Source organism: Apodemus sylvaticus, chromosome 1, assembly GCF_947179515.1.
Source record: "Apodemus sylvaticus chromosome 1, mApoSyl1.1, whole genome shotgun sequence".
In the NCBI taxonomy this organism is placed as follows: Eukaryota; Metazoa; Chordata; class Mammalia; order Rodentia; family Muridae; genus Apodemus; species Apodemus sylvaticus.
This window is the reverse complement of record NC_067472.1, coordinates 74,760,237-74,775,214: the sequence shown is the minus strand read 5'-3', so window position 1 is coordinate 74,775,214 and position 14,978 is coordinate 74,760,237. Positions and strand designations below refer to the sequence as shown.

The following is a 14,978-nucleotide window of genomic DNA, read 5'->3' as shown; positions in this document are numbered from 1 at the left end:
ACTCTCAGGAATTTTATGCAAAAGACAGTGGTGCTTGCTCTCTCTCTCTCTCTCTCTTTCTCTCTCTCTCTCTGTCTCTCTGTCTCTCTGTCTCTCTCTCTCTCTCTCTCTCACACACACACACACTCTGACAGGGTCTCAAGTATCCAGGTTGTCCTTGAACTCACAGTCTACTCATGGTTGGTCTTGAATTTTTGATCCTCCTGCATCCACCTCCTGAGTGCTAGGATTACAGTGTGTGTATTAGAGATTAAACCCAGGACTTTGTGCATACTAGACTGTAGAGAAAATATCTTGTATCTTGTATGGATGCATCACCTGTCAATTAAAAAGCATATGGCCTAGGACTTATTCAGGAAATAAAGACAGGAGACTGGCTGGGAAGATGTGAGAGAGACTGGCTGACCATGGTACCTGAGCATAGGTAAGCAGCCACATGGCAGAATGCAGATTAGAATAAATGGTTATTTTCAGTTATGATTTAGTCATAGGAAAGCCTAGCTATATGATCAAGGTATTTGCAAATATATTTTGAGTCTGAGTCTTATTTCTGGGAGCATGGTGGGACATCTTCGCTGTGATTGCTGGGTTATACTCTTCCTTATTTTTCTTTCCTTCAGGCACAGGAGGCCTATCCCTCCTACTGATTTCCCTGTCTCTCAGAGAAAGCAGTCCAAGGTCCCTGGCAGAGCAGGGGCCCTGGGGGCTTCTTGGAGTCTTCTAACCCTCCTCCCGACTGTGCTCGGATCTGGACTTTGGCTCTTGATTTCCCAGGCCATTCTCAGATTCAGGGAGAACTCTCACAAAGGGAGCTTTTTCTTGGGGACAAATAGTCTGTCCCCCGCAGTGATGGTGCAGCATGCCCTCCCCATCTGTTCCTCTCCCTGGCTTTGCAGCACACACCCCTCCCCAGCCGCAGGTTCTAATCCTGTCTCGACATGCCACCCATACCTGCTTGAGTCTCAGGTGCCTGTAGTCTACCCTGACAAGGAAAGTCCCGGGGTTTGTGTGCCATGTATGCGTATCCCAGGTGTTTTCTTCTTCCTTCCAGGGACTGGCTGCTTGGCGTGTTTGATTTGCTACCACAGGTTGCTCCTTTTCCCTGCTCTGTAAGCTCTCACTTAGTGCACCTACACCCCCAGCAGCGTGGGGATGAGGAAAGCGCTTGCCAGGGAAGCCTGAAGACTGAGCTGACTCTCAGCACCTAGGTCAAAAGCCAGGCAGGGTGGCATATGCTTGTAATCCCTGCACTGGGGAGGGGAGGTGGGATAGGCCAGCCAACCTAGAATATTGGTAAGCACCAGGTCTGAGGGAGAGACCCTGCCTCAAAAATACAAGGTGACGGCTGTTCTGAAGGATACCATTCATGGTTTACCTGTAGTCTCCGTGCATGTGATGGCACACAGAGAGAGTTGGGGAGGGGGAGGGAGCAGGCAGTGCACCTATGGGACTTTGGCTTGAGTTGGGAGTCTAGGGTCTTGGCTGAAGTTGCACACTAACCCCAGCTGCCCTGTCCTACCTTGTACTCCAGTACAGATTGTGTGCTGTGAACGGAGCAGAAGGGAAAACTTGCAGATGGGCGTCTGGAGTGAGGTGCAGCTTTTCCTCCTGGTCCTGCATTGACTTATTTGCGCTTTGTAGCTCCTTGTCATTAGGTCATGCTTTGGACTGAGCATACTGTCAGATAAAATACATGGCTCTCGGACAGCCTAAAGATGGAGAAGAGGACACGCCCAACATGTACCCATTGGCTGTGGATTCTCAGCAGTGGGGGTGGTTTGTTTTCAAAACCCACTGGCATTTCTAGTGTGCCACTAGAAGATGGACATCACAGGTGACTGTTGACTCTGGGGAGGGTGCTGTTGACAGCTGGGGGCTGTGTCCTACCCCTTCACACCTTTCCCAAAGATCACTGCTAGTTTCTTCCATACCCGCAGGGTGCTTGCTATGTTTGCTGTGTTGTTTATAATCGCCTTGCCAGGGGGAGAGTGCTTCCTTGTGTCTGCCAGAGCCTGGGGAAGGTTTTTTTCCCCCAGACTCCTGGGAAGGACTTCAGGCTGACAACAGCCAGGGCTCCAGATGGTCATCTTCTAGATAGCAGCTTCTCTTTGACCTCAGGTGGTCAAGGTGCCTTCCCATGGGAATGCACACATTTACCACTGGCTTCCTCTCCAACTTCTGTACAAGGCTTTCTGGCTCCTTTGACAGGACTTGTATTTCTTGGCCAGGTCTGCATGGCAGAAGGAAGCCATTCTGAACTTGCAGTGTCTGGGAGGAAGATGTTTTCCCTTCATGGCGCTGTCTTGCCTCTTTCATCCCCCTTGGTCTCCTGCTGACCAGGCTCTGGTATGGTCCCTGTTGGTTTTTATCTTCCTTGCTATCTCTCTTTTCCTTGAGTCCTGGTTTCTGCCAAAACTGACCTGGGCTTGTATTGGTAGTCTTTCAGATACGAATCCTGGTGGGACTGCCTGTGCTAGGATTTGGAGTTGAAGAAATTAGGGGGGAAATTACAGTTGCTTTGAGAGCTGAGAGGGACCATGGAGGCCACCCAGCAGAACTCTTTCAGTGTGAAGTAGAGGAACCCCAGTCTGAGGGTCCTGCCCGTGGTTGTATAGCTTGCCTCTGCTTTTGTGCACTGTTCTGACACTGAAGATCACCAAGGACAGGGAAGGCTTCTCAGCTTCCAGCAGATGGATCCTGTATGAGCCATGCGTGAGATGGTCAGTGGGTTCCTGGGTTCCACAGAGCAGGAACATGCCCCTAGGGATTCTGGCATGGCTTTTCAATCAGTTGAACTTGGCATGTTGGCAGACTGGCTCCTTCCAGCATGGGCCTGTGGCTGTACTCAGAGGGGTCTACCTGTTCTATTGCTATGCAGCTCCTGCCTTGAGATTCGTAGTCTTTGGAACAAAAGCTTCATTTTCATTTTGTCCTGGTCCCTGCAGATGAGGAAGCCAGTGCTGAATATGGGTCACCACACTAAATGCCAAGCATTTGATCAATCTGTACTTGCAACTGATTTGAATTTGGGGAACAGGCCGTTCCCTGGGAATAAAGAAGGATTCATTTCTTTTCCCTCGAATACACTGTGTTCTGTTTTCCAAATTCGCTGTCCGTATCAACTCTGCAGATAAATTAGATGGTGGGATTGTTCTTGCTGGAAGCGAAGGCTGGACCGTTGGACTTGCATCCTGCCCCAGATCTTTCAGTCCAGAAGTGTGAATCAGGATCCTGCTGCGCGTGGTGTGGGATGCGGGGAGCTGAAAGCTGAGGCTGAGAAGGGAAGCTGCAGAGACTGGGAGTCTCTGTTCATGGCTGAGCTTTCTGCTGTGCCACACACCAGCTCTGAGGCTTTTTGGAGGGGAAGCAGGGAGTAGATCTGGAACCTCCTGTAGCCCAAGCTGGCCTCAGATTTGATAGCTAGTCAGGGATGACCTTGGACTTTGGATCCCCCTGCCTTTATCTCCTGAGCACTGGGATTTCAGGTGCAGTTCCCCTGTGCCTGGATTACTGTGTGGTACCAGGGATGGAACCCAGGGCTTCATCCATGCTAGGCAAACATACTTATCAGTTGAGCCACATCCATAGTCCAGTTCTGGGGCTTCGAGCCACACACTTTCCTGCTGCATAGATTCAGGCATAAGAGACACCCTGAAGGCTTTGAGGAAAACCTAGAGGAAGCATCCATGCCTAGCATTGTCCTTAAGCATAGGCCTTATTGGCTAGTATCGCCTAGTATTTTACTGCCAGTATTGAAGGCCAGGTGAGATATGACTAGCTGTTGGGAAGAATAAAGTATTCCAAGCAGGGAGCAATATGGTTGGGAGTATAGAGAGAGGGCTGGAGTGGGCCACCATGTTTTGGGGACTGAGAGGGAGGAGACTAAAGTTCTTAGAAGATTCAGAAACACAGGACAAACCCCATGGGGTTGTCGTAAGGCTCTAGCCACAAAGTTGGGCTAAACAAGAGCTTGGAAATGACAGCTGAGACTTTGGGCTGAGGCGCTCTCTGTGCAGTATGTCACTTAGGATAGCTGCCGTGTGACAGACAGACAGAGCCTGTGGCATCTGTTAGTGTTTTTGTCACTGTGACAAAACACATGTTATGAACAACATAAGGGAGGAAAGCCGGTTTTGTTCTGTTTTGGTTTTTAGACAAGGCTTTAGGAATCCCAAGCTAGCGTTGGACTCAATGTTGTAGCCAAGAATGACTTGAGTTTCTGGTCCTCCTGCCTCTGCAGAATGCTGAGATTACCAGCTACTGTACCCAGTAACTTGGGACTTCCTTCATGTTAGGCACGCAGTCTACCAACTGAGTTACATCCCTGTTGCCAAGGGAAGGAAGATTTATGGTTAACTGGCTCCATTTCAGTGGGCTTGTGAGGCACTTGCAGGAACTGGAAACAGAGGGGTCTGCTCATCTCATGCCTGCTGAGGAGGGGATGGGGGGGAAATGGAGGGAGGGGAAAAGGAAACATCTGGAGACCAGACACCCTTTTTAAAAGATGCACCCTAGTGATCTCTTAACCAGGTCCGATCTGCTACCTTCTAGTGATGTTGCCACGTAATTATGTCATCAGTAGATTAGTCCATTGAGGAAACCAGAGTCTTTCAGTGATTGGATCCATCAACAGTCAACCCTTCAACATACAAGCTTATGGGGTGGGGAGGGATACATCATGTCCAGCCCTATAGCTTGTCTTTGCTACTTTTTGGGTTCTTTTCCCTACCCTTTACCCCTTCCCCCCATGTTTCACCCCTTTCACTAGATAGGGGAAAAGGAAGAATAGAGGGGAGAGAGATAAAGATTCTTGAATCTAATTTCTTTTAATGTCCTCTTGGAACACGACTACTGATATACCTCAAACAACCCATCCCCCAATGACCACCATCAACCACCAACGCTATTGAGGCTCTAGCATTTATATACCATTTGAAAAGTTCCCAGAATTCCAAATGTCACACTATTGCAGAAACTATCTGCAGCTGGCAAAACCACACCTCTGCTAGAGCATGAGGCAAATCATAGTCAGCTGCCGTGGGCAATCAGAAGCAGTCCCATATCCACACCTGGAATTAAAGCAAAAACATATTCTTACAATATTTCTGTGTTTTAAGGAGAAACCAAAATTCTAGAGTTATTACTACACAGCCCATAATATTAAAGCAACAGTAGCTGATGAACTGTTTTATCTCTGTAAGTTTTCCACATGTTAATGCTTTGTTACAGCTCTTGCCTGAGACATGAGGCCTTGTTGGGCTGACTTTCACTATACATTGTCTCTGCCCTGTGTCTTTCACACTGGCATAGGGATTCAGTAGCATCCGAGGTCCCAGACTGTCTTAGCACATCCTCTCCTTCTTTCTAGAAGACAGTTGTATCACAGTAAATTTTTCATGACATATCCAGTCCAACAGAACACCAAAGAGTTGCATTTGTCAAGCAGTGTTATTCAAACAACTTATCTGTGTCTTTATAGCATAGTAGTCATTAGGGGAAAACAATTACCTTTCACTTCCCCTTACCACTGTTTGCTATAAATAGAATATGCACACACCCCTCTTTGGTGACTTTCCTGGTTAGCTTTAGGTATTCACATACACGACCCAGAGATACCTGAGGGAGTCTCATTTGGGTGATTACTGTTCAGATTGGTTTGTGGGGCATTTTCTTAATTGCTAATTGATACAGGATGACCCATCCACTATGGGCAATACCATTCCTAGGCAAGGGGTCCTGGACTGTGTGAGGAAGCTAGGAGAGTATGCCAGTAACCAGTGTCCATCCATGGTTTCTGCTTGAGTCCTGCCTCAATTTCCCTGAATGTTGTATTGGAACTCTAAGATAAACCATTTCCTCCTCAAGTTTCTTTCAGTTGTGGTATTTATCACAACAGGAAAACAAACAAAACTAGTGACTCTTGACCTGTTTAGTATTATAGACAAATTGAGTATGGTTTCCACCATTTCCAGTGTTGAGTATTTTTCTGTGATCTGTTTATCAAAGCAACTGCCAGCAGCCTCACCTTGTGGAGATAGGTCATTCAAGGACTGTGGTGACATAAAGTTTTGAAACAGTCATCTGTGTGTGTGTGTGTGTGTATATATATATATTCGTGTGTGTGTGTGTGTGTGTGTGTGTGTGTGTGTATGAAAAACACCTTGCCCTTCACTTGAGGAATGTGACCATCTACAGATGCTGAGGACCTGGAAAACCATTTGTACTGACTGGTTTTGTGTGTCAACTTGACACAAGCTGGAGCTATCACAGAGAAAGGAGTTTCATTTGGGGAAATGCCTCCATGAGATCCAGCTGTGGGCATTTTCTCAATTAGTGATCAAGGAGGGAGGGCCCCTTGTGGGTGGTACCATTTGGGGGCTGGTATTCTTGGGTTCTATAAGAGAGCAGGCTGAGCAAGCCAGGGGAAGCAAGCCAGTAAGAAACATCCCTCCATGGCCTCTGCATCAGCTCCTGCTTCCTGGCTTGCTTGAGTTGTAGTCCTGACTTCTTTTGGTGATGAACAGCAATGGGAAATGTAAGCTGAAGAAACCCTTTACTCCCCAGCTTGCTTCTTGGTCGTGATGTTTGTCCAGGATTAGAAGCCCTGACTGAGACACCATTCGCTCCCCCATCCTTGCTGAGGGCCAGGTTACTGAACTGAGGGCCCTGTTCTTTCCAGGAACCATTCTGTAATGGGAACTGTGTGTTTCTCTCTTTGTTCCTAAAAGGCAGCTGTTGAAAGTGGTTAATTAAAAAAAGGAAAAGAAAGAAACAAATGGTGGTTTAGATGATGCACACCTAATCGCAGCACTCAGGAGGCAGAAGCAACTGTGTCTCTAGGAGTTAGAGGTCAGCCTGGTCTACACAGTGAGTTTTAGGACAGCCATGGCTATGTAGAGAGAACTTGTCTAAAAAAAATTACAATAAAGAAATAAAAGAAAGTGGTTAATAATACTGTCTGTAAACCTCCCCAGAGATGAGGTGTTCTAAGGGTTCAACATTTATGAAGTGGTGTGCCTATTAGTTTATAACGGAGGAAGACAGGCCATTTGCTTTTTGAGGATTGAATTCTGGCAGCCGTGAGCTCATAAAGCTATAAGAAATTGTTGGCTGTACTTAATGGGCCATTTGTTGTGTTAAAATCAGTAATACTAAATATTTATTAGCCAAGTGGAAAGATTTATCTCTGTAAATTGTGACTCATCTTTCCGCTTGCTAATTCTGGTTATTTAGATTATTTTTGTTTAAAAATGAAGTCCTGTTGTAAGTTATTCAGTGCTTCCTGTCTGAGACGTGTTATGTATAATACCAGTCTTTGATGTTGACATACATTTTAGAAGTAGGTTATCGTTTTCTACTAACACTCTTGAGGTTTTCTATGGGAGTGTGTTTTAATCTACACATCCACTGGGAGGAATTGAAAATCTAGCAGCATTGACCCTCAAAACTGCAAGTCTGGTATTTTTCTGCCTTTATTTAGGTTTTATTTAATTTGTTTGGACATTTGTTTTGGAGCATTCAAGGGACAGCTTTTACACAACCTTGTTAATATTTTCCCCAAGTATTTTTTAATACTTTTAATGTAATTACGGTATTTTAAAGTTTATTGCTAAATATACAAAATCTAATGAATTCTGTGTATTCACCTGTTTTCCTACAGCACCTCTAAAGTCACTTATTTTATTTTTATATTCCTAAGAATTTTCTAGAAGGACCATCATATCATTTGCAAATAAAGGCAATGTTTATGCTTTCCTTTCTAACCTCCATTACTCTGATTTTCCTCTCTTGCCTCATTGTATGTGGGCTGTTACTACAGGCCGCCGGCTCCAGCTTGGTGTTCTGTATAGCCATGGAACAATCAGAAAGGGCCAGCCTCAGCCCCACAGACTTTCATCTTTGTAACTTCCAGGCTAGGGGAGCAAGGAGGGATGGGGAGTTGGGGGTTGGGCCATGCTCCTTAGGGTGAGCTGGACTTGCCTTCTGGTAGGGCTCTCTAGTGTGGTTGAGTGCCCATCTGGGTTGCAGTTTGGGCTAGATCACATACTGACCCAACCTCTGGCCTCTTCTGCAAAGCTGTGGGGGGTAACTTAGTGAGCCAAGAAACAGGTACAGGTTGTGACCGGAAAAATGAGCCTGTTTCTCCCAGCCAGTGCTGGCATGGCCATAGTGATGCTGTTGGAAACTCCAGAACTGACTTGAGTTTGTATAGGTTACACCCCTGCCTCCCTCCTCTCCCTGTCCGTTCATTGATGTCTGAAAGCTCACATTTGCCCGGAGTCTCCTTCTGACAAGCCATTCTCTTCTTAACTATACTCTGGCCTCATCAGGTGCTTCCTGGGATGGACACATCCTGTGAAGCAAGCACTGAACTCTCTGCTCTTACCCTCTCATTTCTTTTCTGACAAGGGATTAAGCTTAGAGGAGTAGAGTCTGGTGATGTGCCTGAGGCCACACAGCAGTAGGTAGCCATCAGTGACTGTCAGAGGTCAGAGCTAGTGTTTGGTGTTCTTCCCTTGATGAGGGCTCTGGATGCAGTAGCCTTCATCTCTCTGCATTTCCTGGAAGAGCAGGATTTGGTAGAGCCAGCCTGGCTTCACCTAGAGTGGGTGTTTCTGTGTGGGTTGACCATTCTATAAGGAAGTCAGAAGCAGGGCCACAAGGGTGTCTGTAGACGCAAGAAGGTTCTAACAGTCATCCCCTCTGGTTAAATGAAACAGGGACAGGTCCCCAACCATACTGCCTTTACATCTAAAGATGCTCTAAAATTACAGGTGCAGAAATCATGCATCTCTTCTCTTTGGGTTGACATTTTGTCTTTGAGAAGTTAGTGGGCATTCTTGTGCTTAGTTGTTTGTGCTTAGTTTCTCTGTGGATGTCTATTAGGTGATAGCAATGATGTCAACAGCTAGCTTGTCACTATCCTCTTCCTTGCCCCAGCTAGCCAAGCTCTGTACCCATCTCCAGAGCCACATACTCTTTGTTTTGATGCCTCCTATCATTGCTGATAGTTCCAGTTGGGACTCAAACTGTAAGGTGCAGACCACACACACAACTAATCCTAGAGACAAAGGCCCCACTTGGCTGGTGTGGAAATGGAGACTAACCTGTGGACTGAGGATGGGCCTCAGGCCTTCATGTGCCTAGGCCAGATCCTTCTTGTAGCTTTCCTGGTGGGCAGATGTTGGAGCTACTTTCCCTACTACATCTGAGAAAGGTACCTGCTTCTCATTTGAGCCCGAAAATCCCATATTTATGTTCACCCCGGTGTGGGCAGATCATCTTAAGCTCAATTCAGCACACCAGGAAGAAGAAGTGAGTTAATTATTCTTCAAGGCAGGAGTCTCACAGCTGGTGGTTTCGAGCCCTCTGGTTGCTGGCCAGCTGGAGTTAAACTTCCACTTGGTCCTTGTCCCAGGAAGCCCAGATACACTTGTTTACAGCTGTCTCTCAGTGATGTTTGCCAGACTCTGCTCAGGAGGAACGTTTCCACTCCCACAGTTTGTTCTTCTTTCATTTGGTGTTCATGGGACACGCCTATTAATCACAACTACCTTGGAACCTGGGAGACCAGTGGTGGTTTAAATGAACCCCTCCACCCCACCCCATCCCTTAGGCTCTGCTATTGAGCACTTGTTACCTAGCACTTGGGAAGGCTTAAGTGATATAGGCTTTCTGGAGGAAGTACACCACTGGGGTAGGCTTTGAGATGAAAAACTTCTCACCACTCCCAGTTTGCTCTCTCTGGTTTGTACTTGTGGTTGAGGATGTGAGCTCTTGGTTTCCTGTTTCTGCTCCCACCACCATAACGGACTCTTTATCTCCCTGGAATATAAACCCAAATAAACGTTTCCTTCTATAAGTTGCCTTGGTCATGGTGCCTTTTCATAGCAACAGAAGGTAACTGATGCAGGAGCAGCTCTGTGTGATGCTGCCGCAGAGGTAGAAAAGCTGTGCACTGGGGGCAGACCCCAGATTTTCTTGTTTGTTATTGAGACCATTTAGTATCCATGGAGAAATCCTGGCCTCAGTTTCCCGAAATATAATATGGTAACAATGCTCATTTTTAAAGTCTGCAACAAAATAGAAAATTAAAAGCCTTTGAAAGCAGACTTTAAAAAAAAAAGATTTATTTATTTATTTATTTAATGTATATGAGTATGCTGTAGCTGTACAGATGGTTGTGAGCCACCATATATTTGCTGGGATTTGAACTCAGGACCCGTCTCTCCAGCCCAAAGATTTATTTATTATTATATGTAAGTACACTGTAGCTGTCTTCAGACACACCAAAAGAGGGTGTCAGATCTCATTATGGATGGTTGTGAGCCATCATGTGGTTGCTGGGATTTGAACTCAGGACCTCTGGAAGAGCACTCAGTGCTCTTAACCACTGAGCCATCTCACCAGCGCCCAGTGCCCTTAAAAACAGACTTAATAAGGTGTTTCTGCCATAAATTTGTCGAGTTAGTCAGTTTCCCTAAAAGTTGCAACCCTTTTCCTGAACCCGAGAACATCTTCACACCATGGGAAGAGCGATCAGACTTTGTGCCTCTCTCAGGCAGCTTATGGTGGGGAGCTGTGCAGATGGAGGCCTCTTTCCTTCCAGCACAGGAAGCTGGTCCCTGCATGTCCCAGTGCTCAGTTACGCCCAGTTGGAGAACTGCAGACCCTGATGGAACAGGAATAATCCATAAATGCCCTGGAACTTTTGGGGGAGCCTGGGGACACGCAGCTGTGATGGGTCACAGGAGGAACGGAAAGGTCTCAGTGCTTATGCATAGCCCGGAGCTAGGGAGTGATTGTTTCCCTTTCACAGAGAGGCGCCGTGTGTGTGTGTGTGTGTGTGTGTGTGTGTGTGTGTGTGTGTGTGTGTGAGTGTCTGTGTATGCATGTGCAGATGTATGTATATGTGCATGTTTGTAATATATGATTACATAAATGTGTATATGTGTTTATATGCTCATGTATGTTCTACACATGTGAGTACATGCATATATATGGAAATGCACGCATGTGTATGGATTTGTGTGCTTGAGTGAGTATGCATGTGTGTGTTGATGCTTTAATGCGTTTTTTATTCCCTCTGTCCCATATCTTGTTCCGGGCCTCAGCGCAGGTCAGGAGCACTAAACATCTCATCTCTGCCTTTGTCCTCAGGGCAGGAAGATCCCAACAGTTTGCGTCATAAGTACAACTTCATTGCTGATGTGGTGGAGAAGATCGCCCCCGCCGTGGTTCACATTGAACTATATCGCAAGTAAAGAGGCCTTCCTTCTCTCTCTCTCATCAACCGCACCACAGCTACTTTTGAAGCAGATTAAAGTGTCAGGAATGTCACTGGGAAGACTCCTGTGTTATGGTCGAGTTCTCTGCCTTAGGAAAGTTCCCTATTTAGACCTATAATCTTGGCCCTTTCAGCGTTTTAATAACTTCTAGCTCTGAAGTGATTCCCAGGGAATATTTCCTAAGTGGAATATTTTTGATGCATTCCAAAAAGTAGCTTAGTGTTATTTTTAAAACATTACATGCTTGCTAGATGTGTGAGAGTTGCTCTTGCAGAGTCATGTACTCTGCACATCGGGCTTGTTCAAGCTCAACTAATGTCTGTTTCAGGCTTCCTTTCTCCAAGAGGGAGGTGCCAGTGGCGAGCGGGTCAGGATTCATCGTGTCAGAGGATGGACTGATTGTGACAAACGCTCACGTTGTGACCAACAAAAACCGGGTCAAGGTTGAGCTGAAGAATGGAGCTACCTATGAAGCCAAAATCAAGGATGTGGACGAAAAGGCAGACATTGCGCTTATCAAGATTGACCACCAGGTAAGACGCGTCTGAGGTCCGAGTGTCTCCTGGGCCTGTAGCCCAGCTCTCGGAAGGTCGAGGTGGAGATGGTGAGGACATCAGAGCTCCCTGGTACCTAGGCAACAGGGAACATTCAGCAACAACACAGAAGCTGCAGGGCTCAACAGGTCTCATCAAAGAGGGACCTGAGTAGGGGAGGAGGGAGGAGGGAGGAGGGAGGAGGGAGGAGGGAGGAGGAAAGCCCTTGGAAGAAGCTGGCTCTCAGATCAGAGGTTTTTAAAGTAGCATTGTCTCTTTATAAAGCAACAGGCTACAAAGAACTTAATGGGTAGCTGGTGAGAACGGAAACTCCTATCCTTGATGATAAAGCATCTATTATGAAGTTATGTTTGTCTCCACTGAGGTGACCTGGATTCTCCATGGCTACAGAATGGGCTTTAAAAAGATTTTTAAAAATTATTTTTTAATTGTGTGTTGTGTTTGTAAGTGGGTATGCACACAGAGATGTTGGATCTCCTTGGCTGGGGTTACAGGGTTGTGAGCCACTGGATACTGGCTCTCTGAAAAAGTAGTATGTATGCCCTCTGACCCACTGAGTCGTCTCTCCAGCTCCTTGTTAAGCTTTTGTTTGTTTGTTTGTTTATTGCATGTATATGTATACACTGTTGCTGTCTCCAGACACACCAAAAGTGGGCATCAGGTCCCATTACAGGTGGTTGTGAGCCACCATGTAGTTGCTGGGAATTGAACTCAGGACCTCTAGAAGAGCAGTCAGTAGTGCTCTTAACTGCTGAGACATCTCTCTAGCTCAAGGTTTTGGGAGCCTTAAGACAAAATTCACACCTCTCTCAAGCCTCTTAAAATCCTTAATATGATGACATGACCATAGTCCCTTTAAAAGGGCTGCAAAACACTATCTACCCAAATTATAGCCTTCCATGAGCACGTAACTTAGAAGCAGGGCTAGTACAAAACTAAGACACAGTAAGAGTGAGCTCAATTAAAAAAAAAATGCTTGTATGGAGTTACATTGTGAGTTATTAGAGTAGTTACTTCTAGTCCTACCTGAATTTTATTTTATTTTTGGATGTTTTGAGACAAGGCCTCAAGTTGTAGCTTCCTTAGAACTTTGTAGACCAGACAGGCCTTGACCTCACAGAGATCCTCCTGGCTTTGCCTCCCAAGTGCTACCACATCCAACAAAAAATTTTTATTAAAGGAAAAGAAAGATCATGTTCTTAATTTAATATTCTGTTTACAGTCACTTTTGCTTAGCAAAGTCTTCATTTTTATTTTTAGGCCTCCTGTAGTACAGGTTGCCTTCAAACACATTTATAATCTGTGGGTGGCTTTGAACCTTTGGCTCCCCTGCCTCTAATTTCTGTATGTGAGGATTATAGACACTCAGGACCAAGCCAGGTTTTCACAGTATTGTGGATCAAACCAGGGCTTTGTGAGAGCTAGCCAAGTTCTTTGCCATATCTCTCATACTTGTTTAGCAAGGCCTTCATGCCTAAAACTAAATACAGTTCTTACCAGATGACCAGCAAAAATTCCCTGTCCACCTCATGTAGATCACATGGTGATGTGGTGTCTGTTTGTGCTCATGCTGAGATTGAAGTTTCTGCTTTCTTCCTGTCCTTGGAAATTCCTTCAGACAGAAGGTAGAAGGATCAGGATTTTGTGGTGGGGCGGGTAATGAAGTGCAGCATTTTCTTGTGACGTGCCTGCTGGCTTCTCATCTGACTCTGAGCTATGAAGTCAGCTAGGTGTGAAGTCCTACTGTGTGTTCCAGCTATTGGATGAAGAAAGCTCAGGGTACTGTTGGGGCAGTAGGATTCTGGGTCTTTATTCCTTTTAAAATAGCATCAGGCAACTGTTCAGAGCCTTCCCCATCCCCAGCTTGTTCCCTTACCTTCTCAGAGGCTGGGGTGGTGAGGGCTAGGGCTGAAGGATGTAGTTACAGGCTCTGTGCCCATGTAGGTGACTGACTTCAGTGAGGTCACAGTTGTGTGTTATTTCTGCTAAGTTACTGTGAAATTTCTATCAACAGCTCATCTTTCCAAATGTGTTTATTGGTACCAAGGCAGCTGGTTCAGGCTCTGACTTCACATCCAACCATTCTCTAGTATGCTGTGTTCTCAGAGTAGCTGTGTTCTTCCCATTTTATATAAGAAGAAAGAATGCCCAGAGACCACTCCTCCATCTGATCACTCTTAGTCTCCTTGGAGCCAGGCTGCAGATTCCAGGTACCCAACTCCACAGCCATCAGCACAGGGACAGAGCCTGGCCTTCATATGGGATGGAATAGCTTAACCTTAAATAACCTGTGGAAAGGTTGGCATGTCCCCATTTAGGAATGCTGCGAGCAAGGTGTCTAGAATTCGGTGGTGGCACCGGAAGGAGGTTGGCCAGAATAGCACAGCCAGTGACCACATGTAGGACCTGCAGACTCGGTTCCTGGAAGGCAGCCAGCACTGGGGGCCTCCTGGCCATCTGCAGCTCGGGCTGTGGCCTGTGTGGTTCGTGAGCTGTCTCTTCAAGTCATTTCATGTCTGGAATGCGTGGGTGCATACCACGTGATTGCTTCCAGTCCAGGGATATTCTTTTCAGATATTAAGCCAATGTGGAGACAGGAAGAGCCTCATGTCACCTCTGGCATATCCAGGCAAAATGTGAAGGCTCTCAATAGTTGAGCTGTGTGAAGGGCTTCGGGCATTCCCTAAGAGTCTAACTCTTTAACCAGAAGCTTGCTGTTTGGCATGTGCTGCACGAAACCTCCCCTCCTCCCCCCATGTTTGGAAATGTAAAATTGAACTGATGTAGCTCTTGAAAATGGAATTGGAAATAGAAGGCTATTACATTGCAGACACCCACATCAAAGCCTGCCAACTAGACTGCCCTCCACCCCCTCTTTTCTATTTGTCCCTGTTCTGATGAGAGTTATTATAGGGAGAGTCTGGCTTGTAAACAAAGTATGATTTGGAAGGAACGGGCCGGCCACCCAGGTGAATTGTGTTCGAGCAGAATTTACCCCACAGCATGTGGTGTGATTGAGGTGTGAGGTGGGCAGTGATGGGCTAGGTGCTTGCTTGGCATTGTGGCATCTTAGGGGCAGCAACAAAGAACAGGACAGAGAAGGTCTGAGAAGACAGACCAGGGATGTGGTGTGTGT

General features: G+C 46.2%; 1 protein-coding gene across 2 annotated transcripts in view; it reads left to right on the top strand.

The window, feature by feature from the left end:
* The window catches only part of Htra1 (HtrA serine peptidase 1), a 48,781-nt gene that overhangs the window by 13,247 nt on the left and 20,556 nt on the right, over positions 1-14,978 (top strand). For both annotated transcript variants that reach the window (XM_052197057.1, XM_052197064.1), the window contains exons 2-3: positions 11,161-11,260; positions 11,617-11,821. In XM_052197057.1, coding sequence (XP_052053017.1) covers positions 11,161-11,260; positions 11,617-11,821 — 305 coding nt within the window. The remainder of the gene's footprint in view (positions 1-11,160; positions 11,261-11,616; positions 11,822-14,978) is intronic.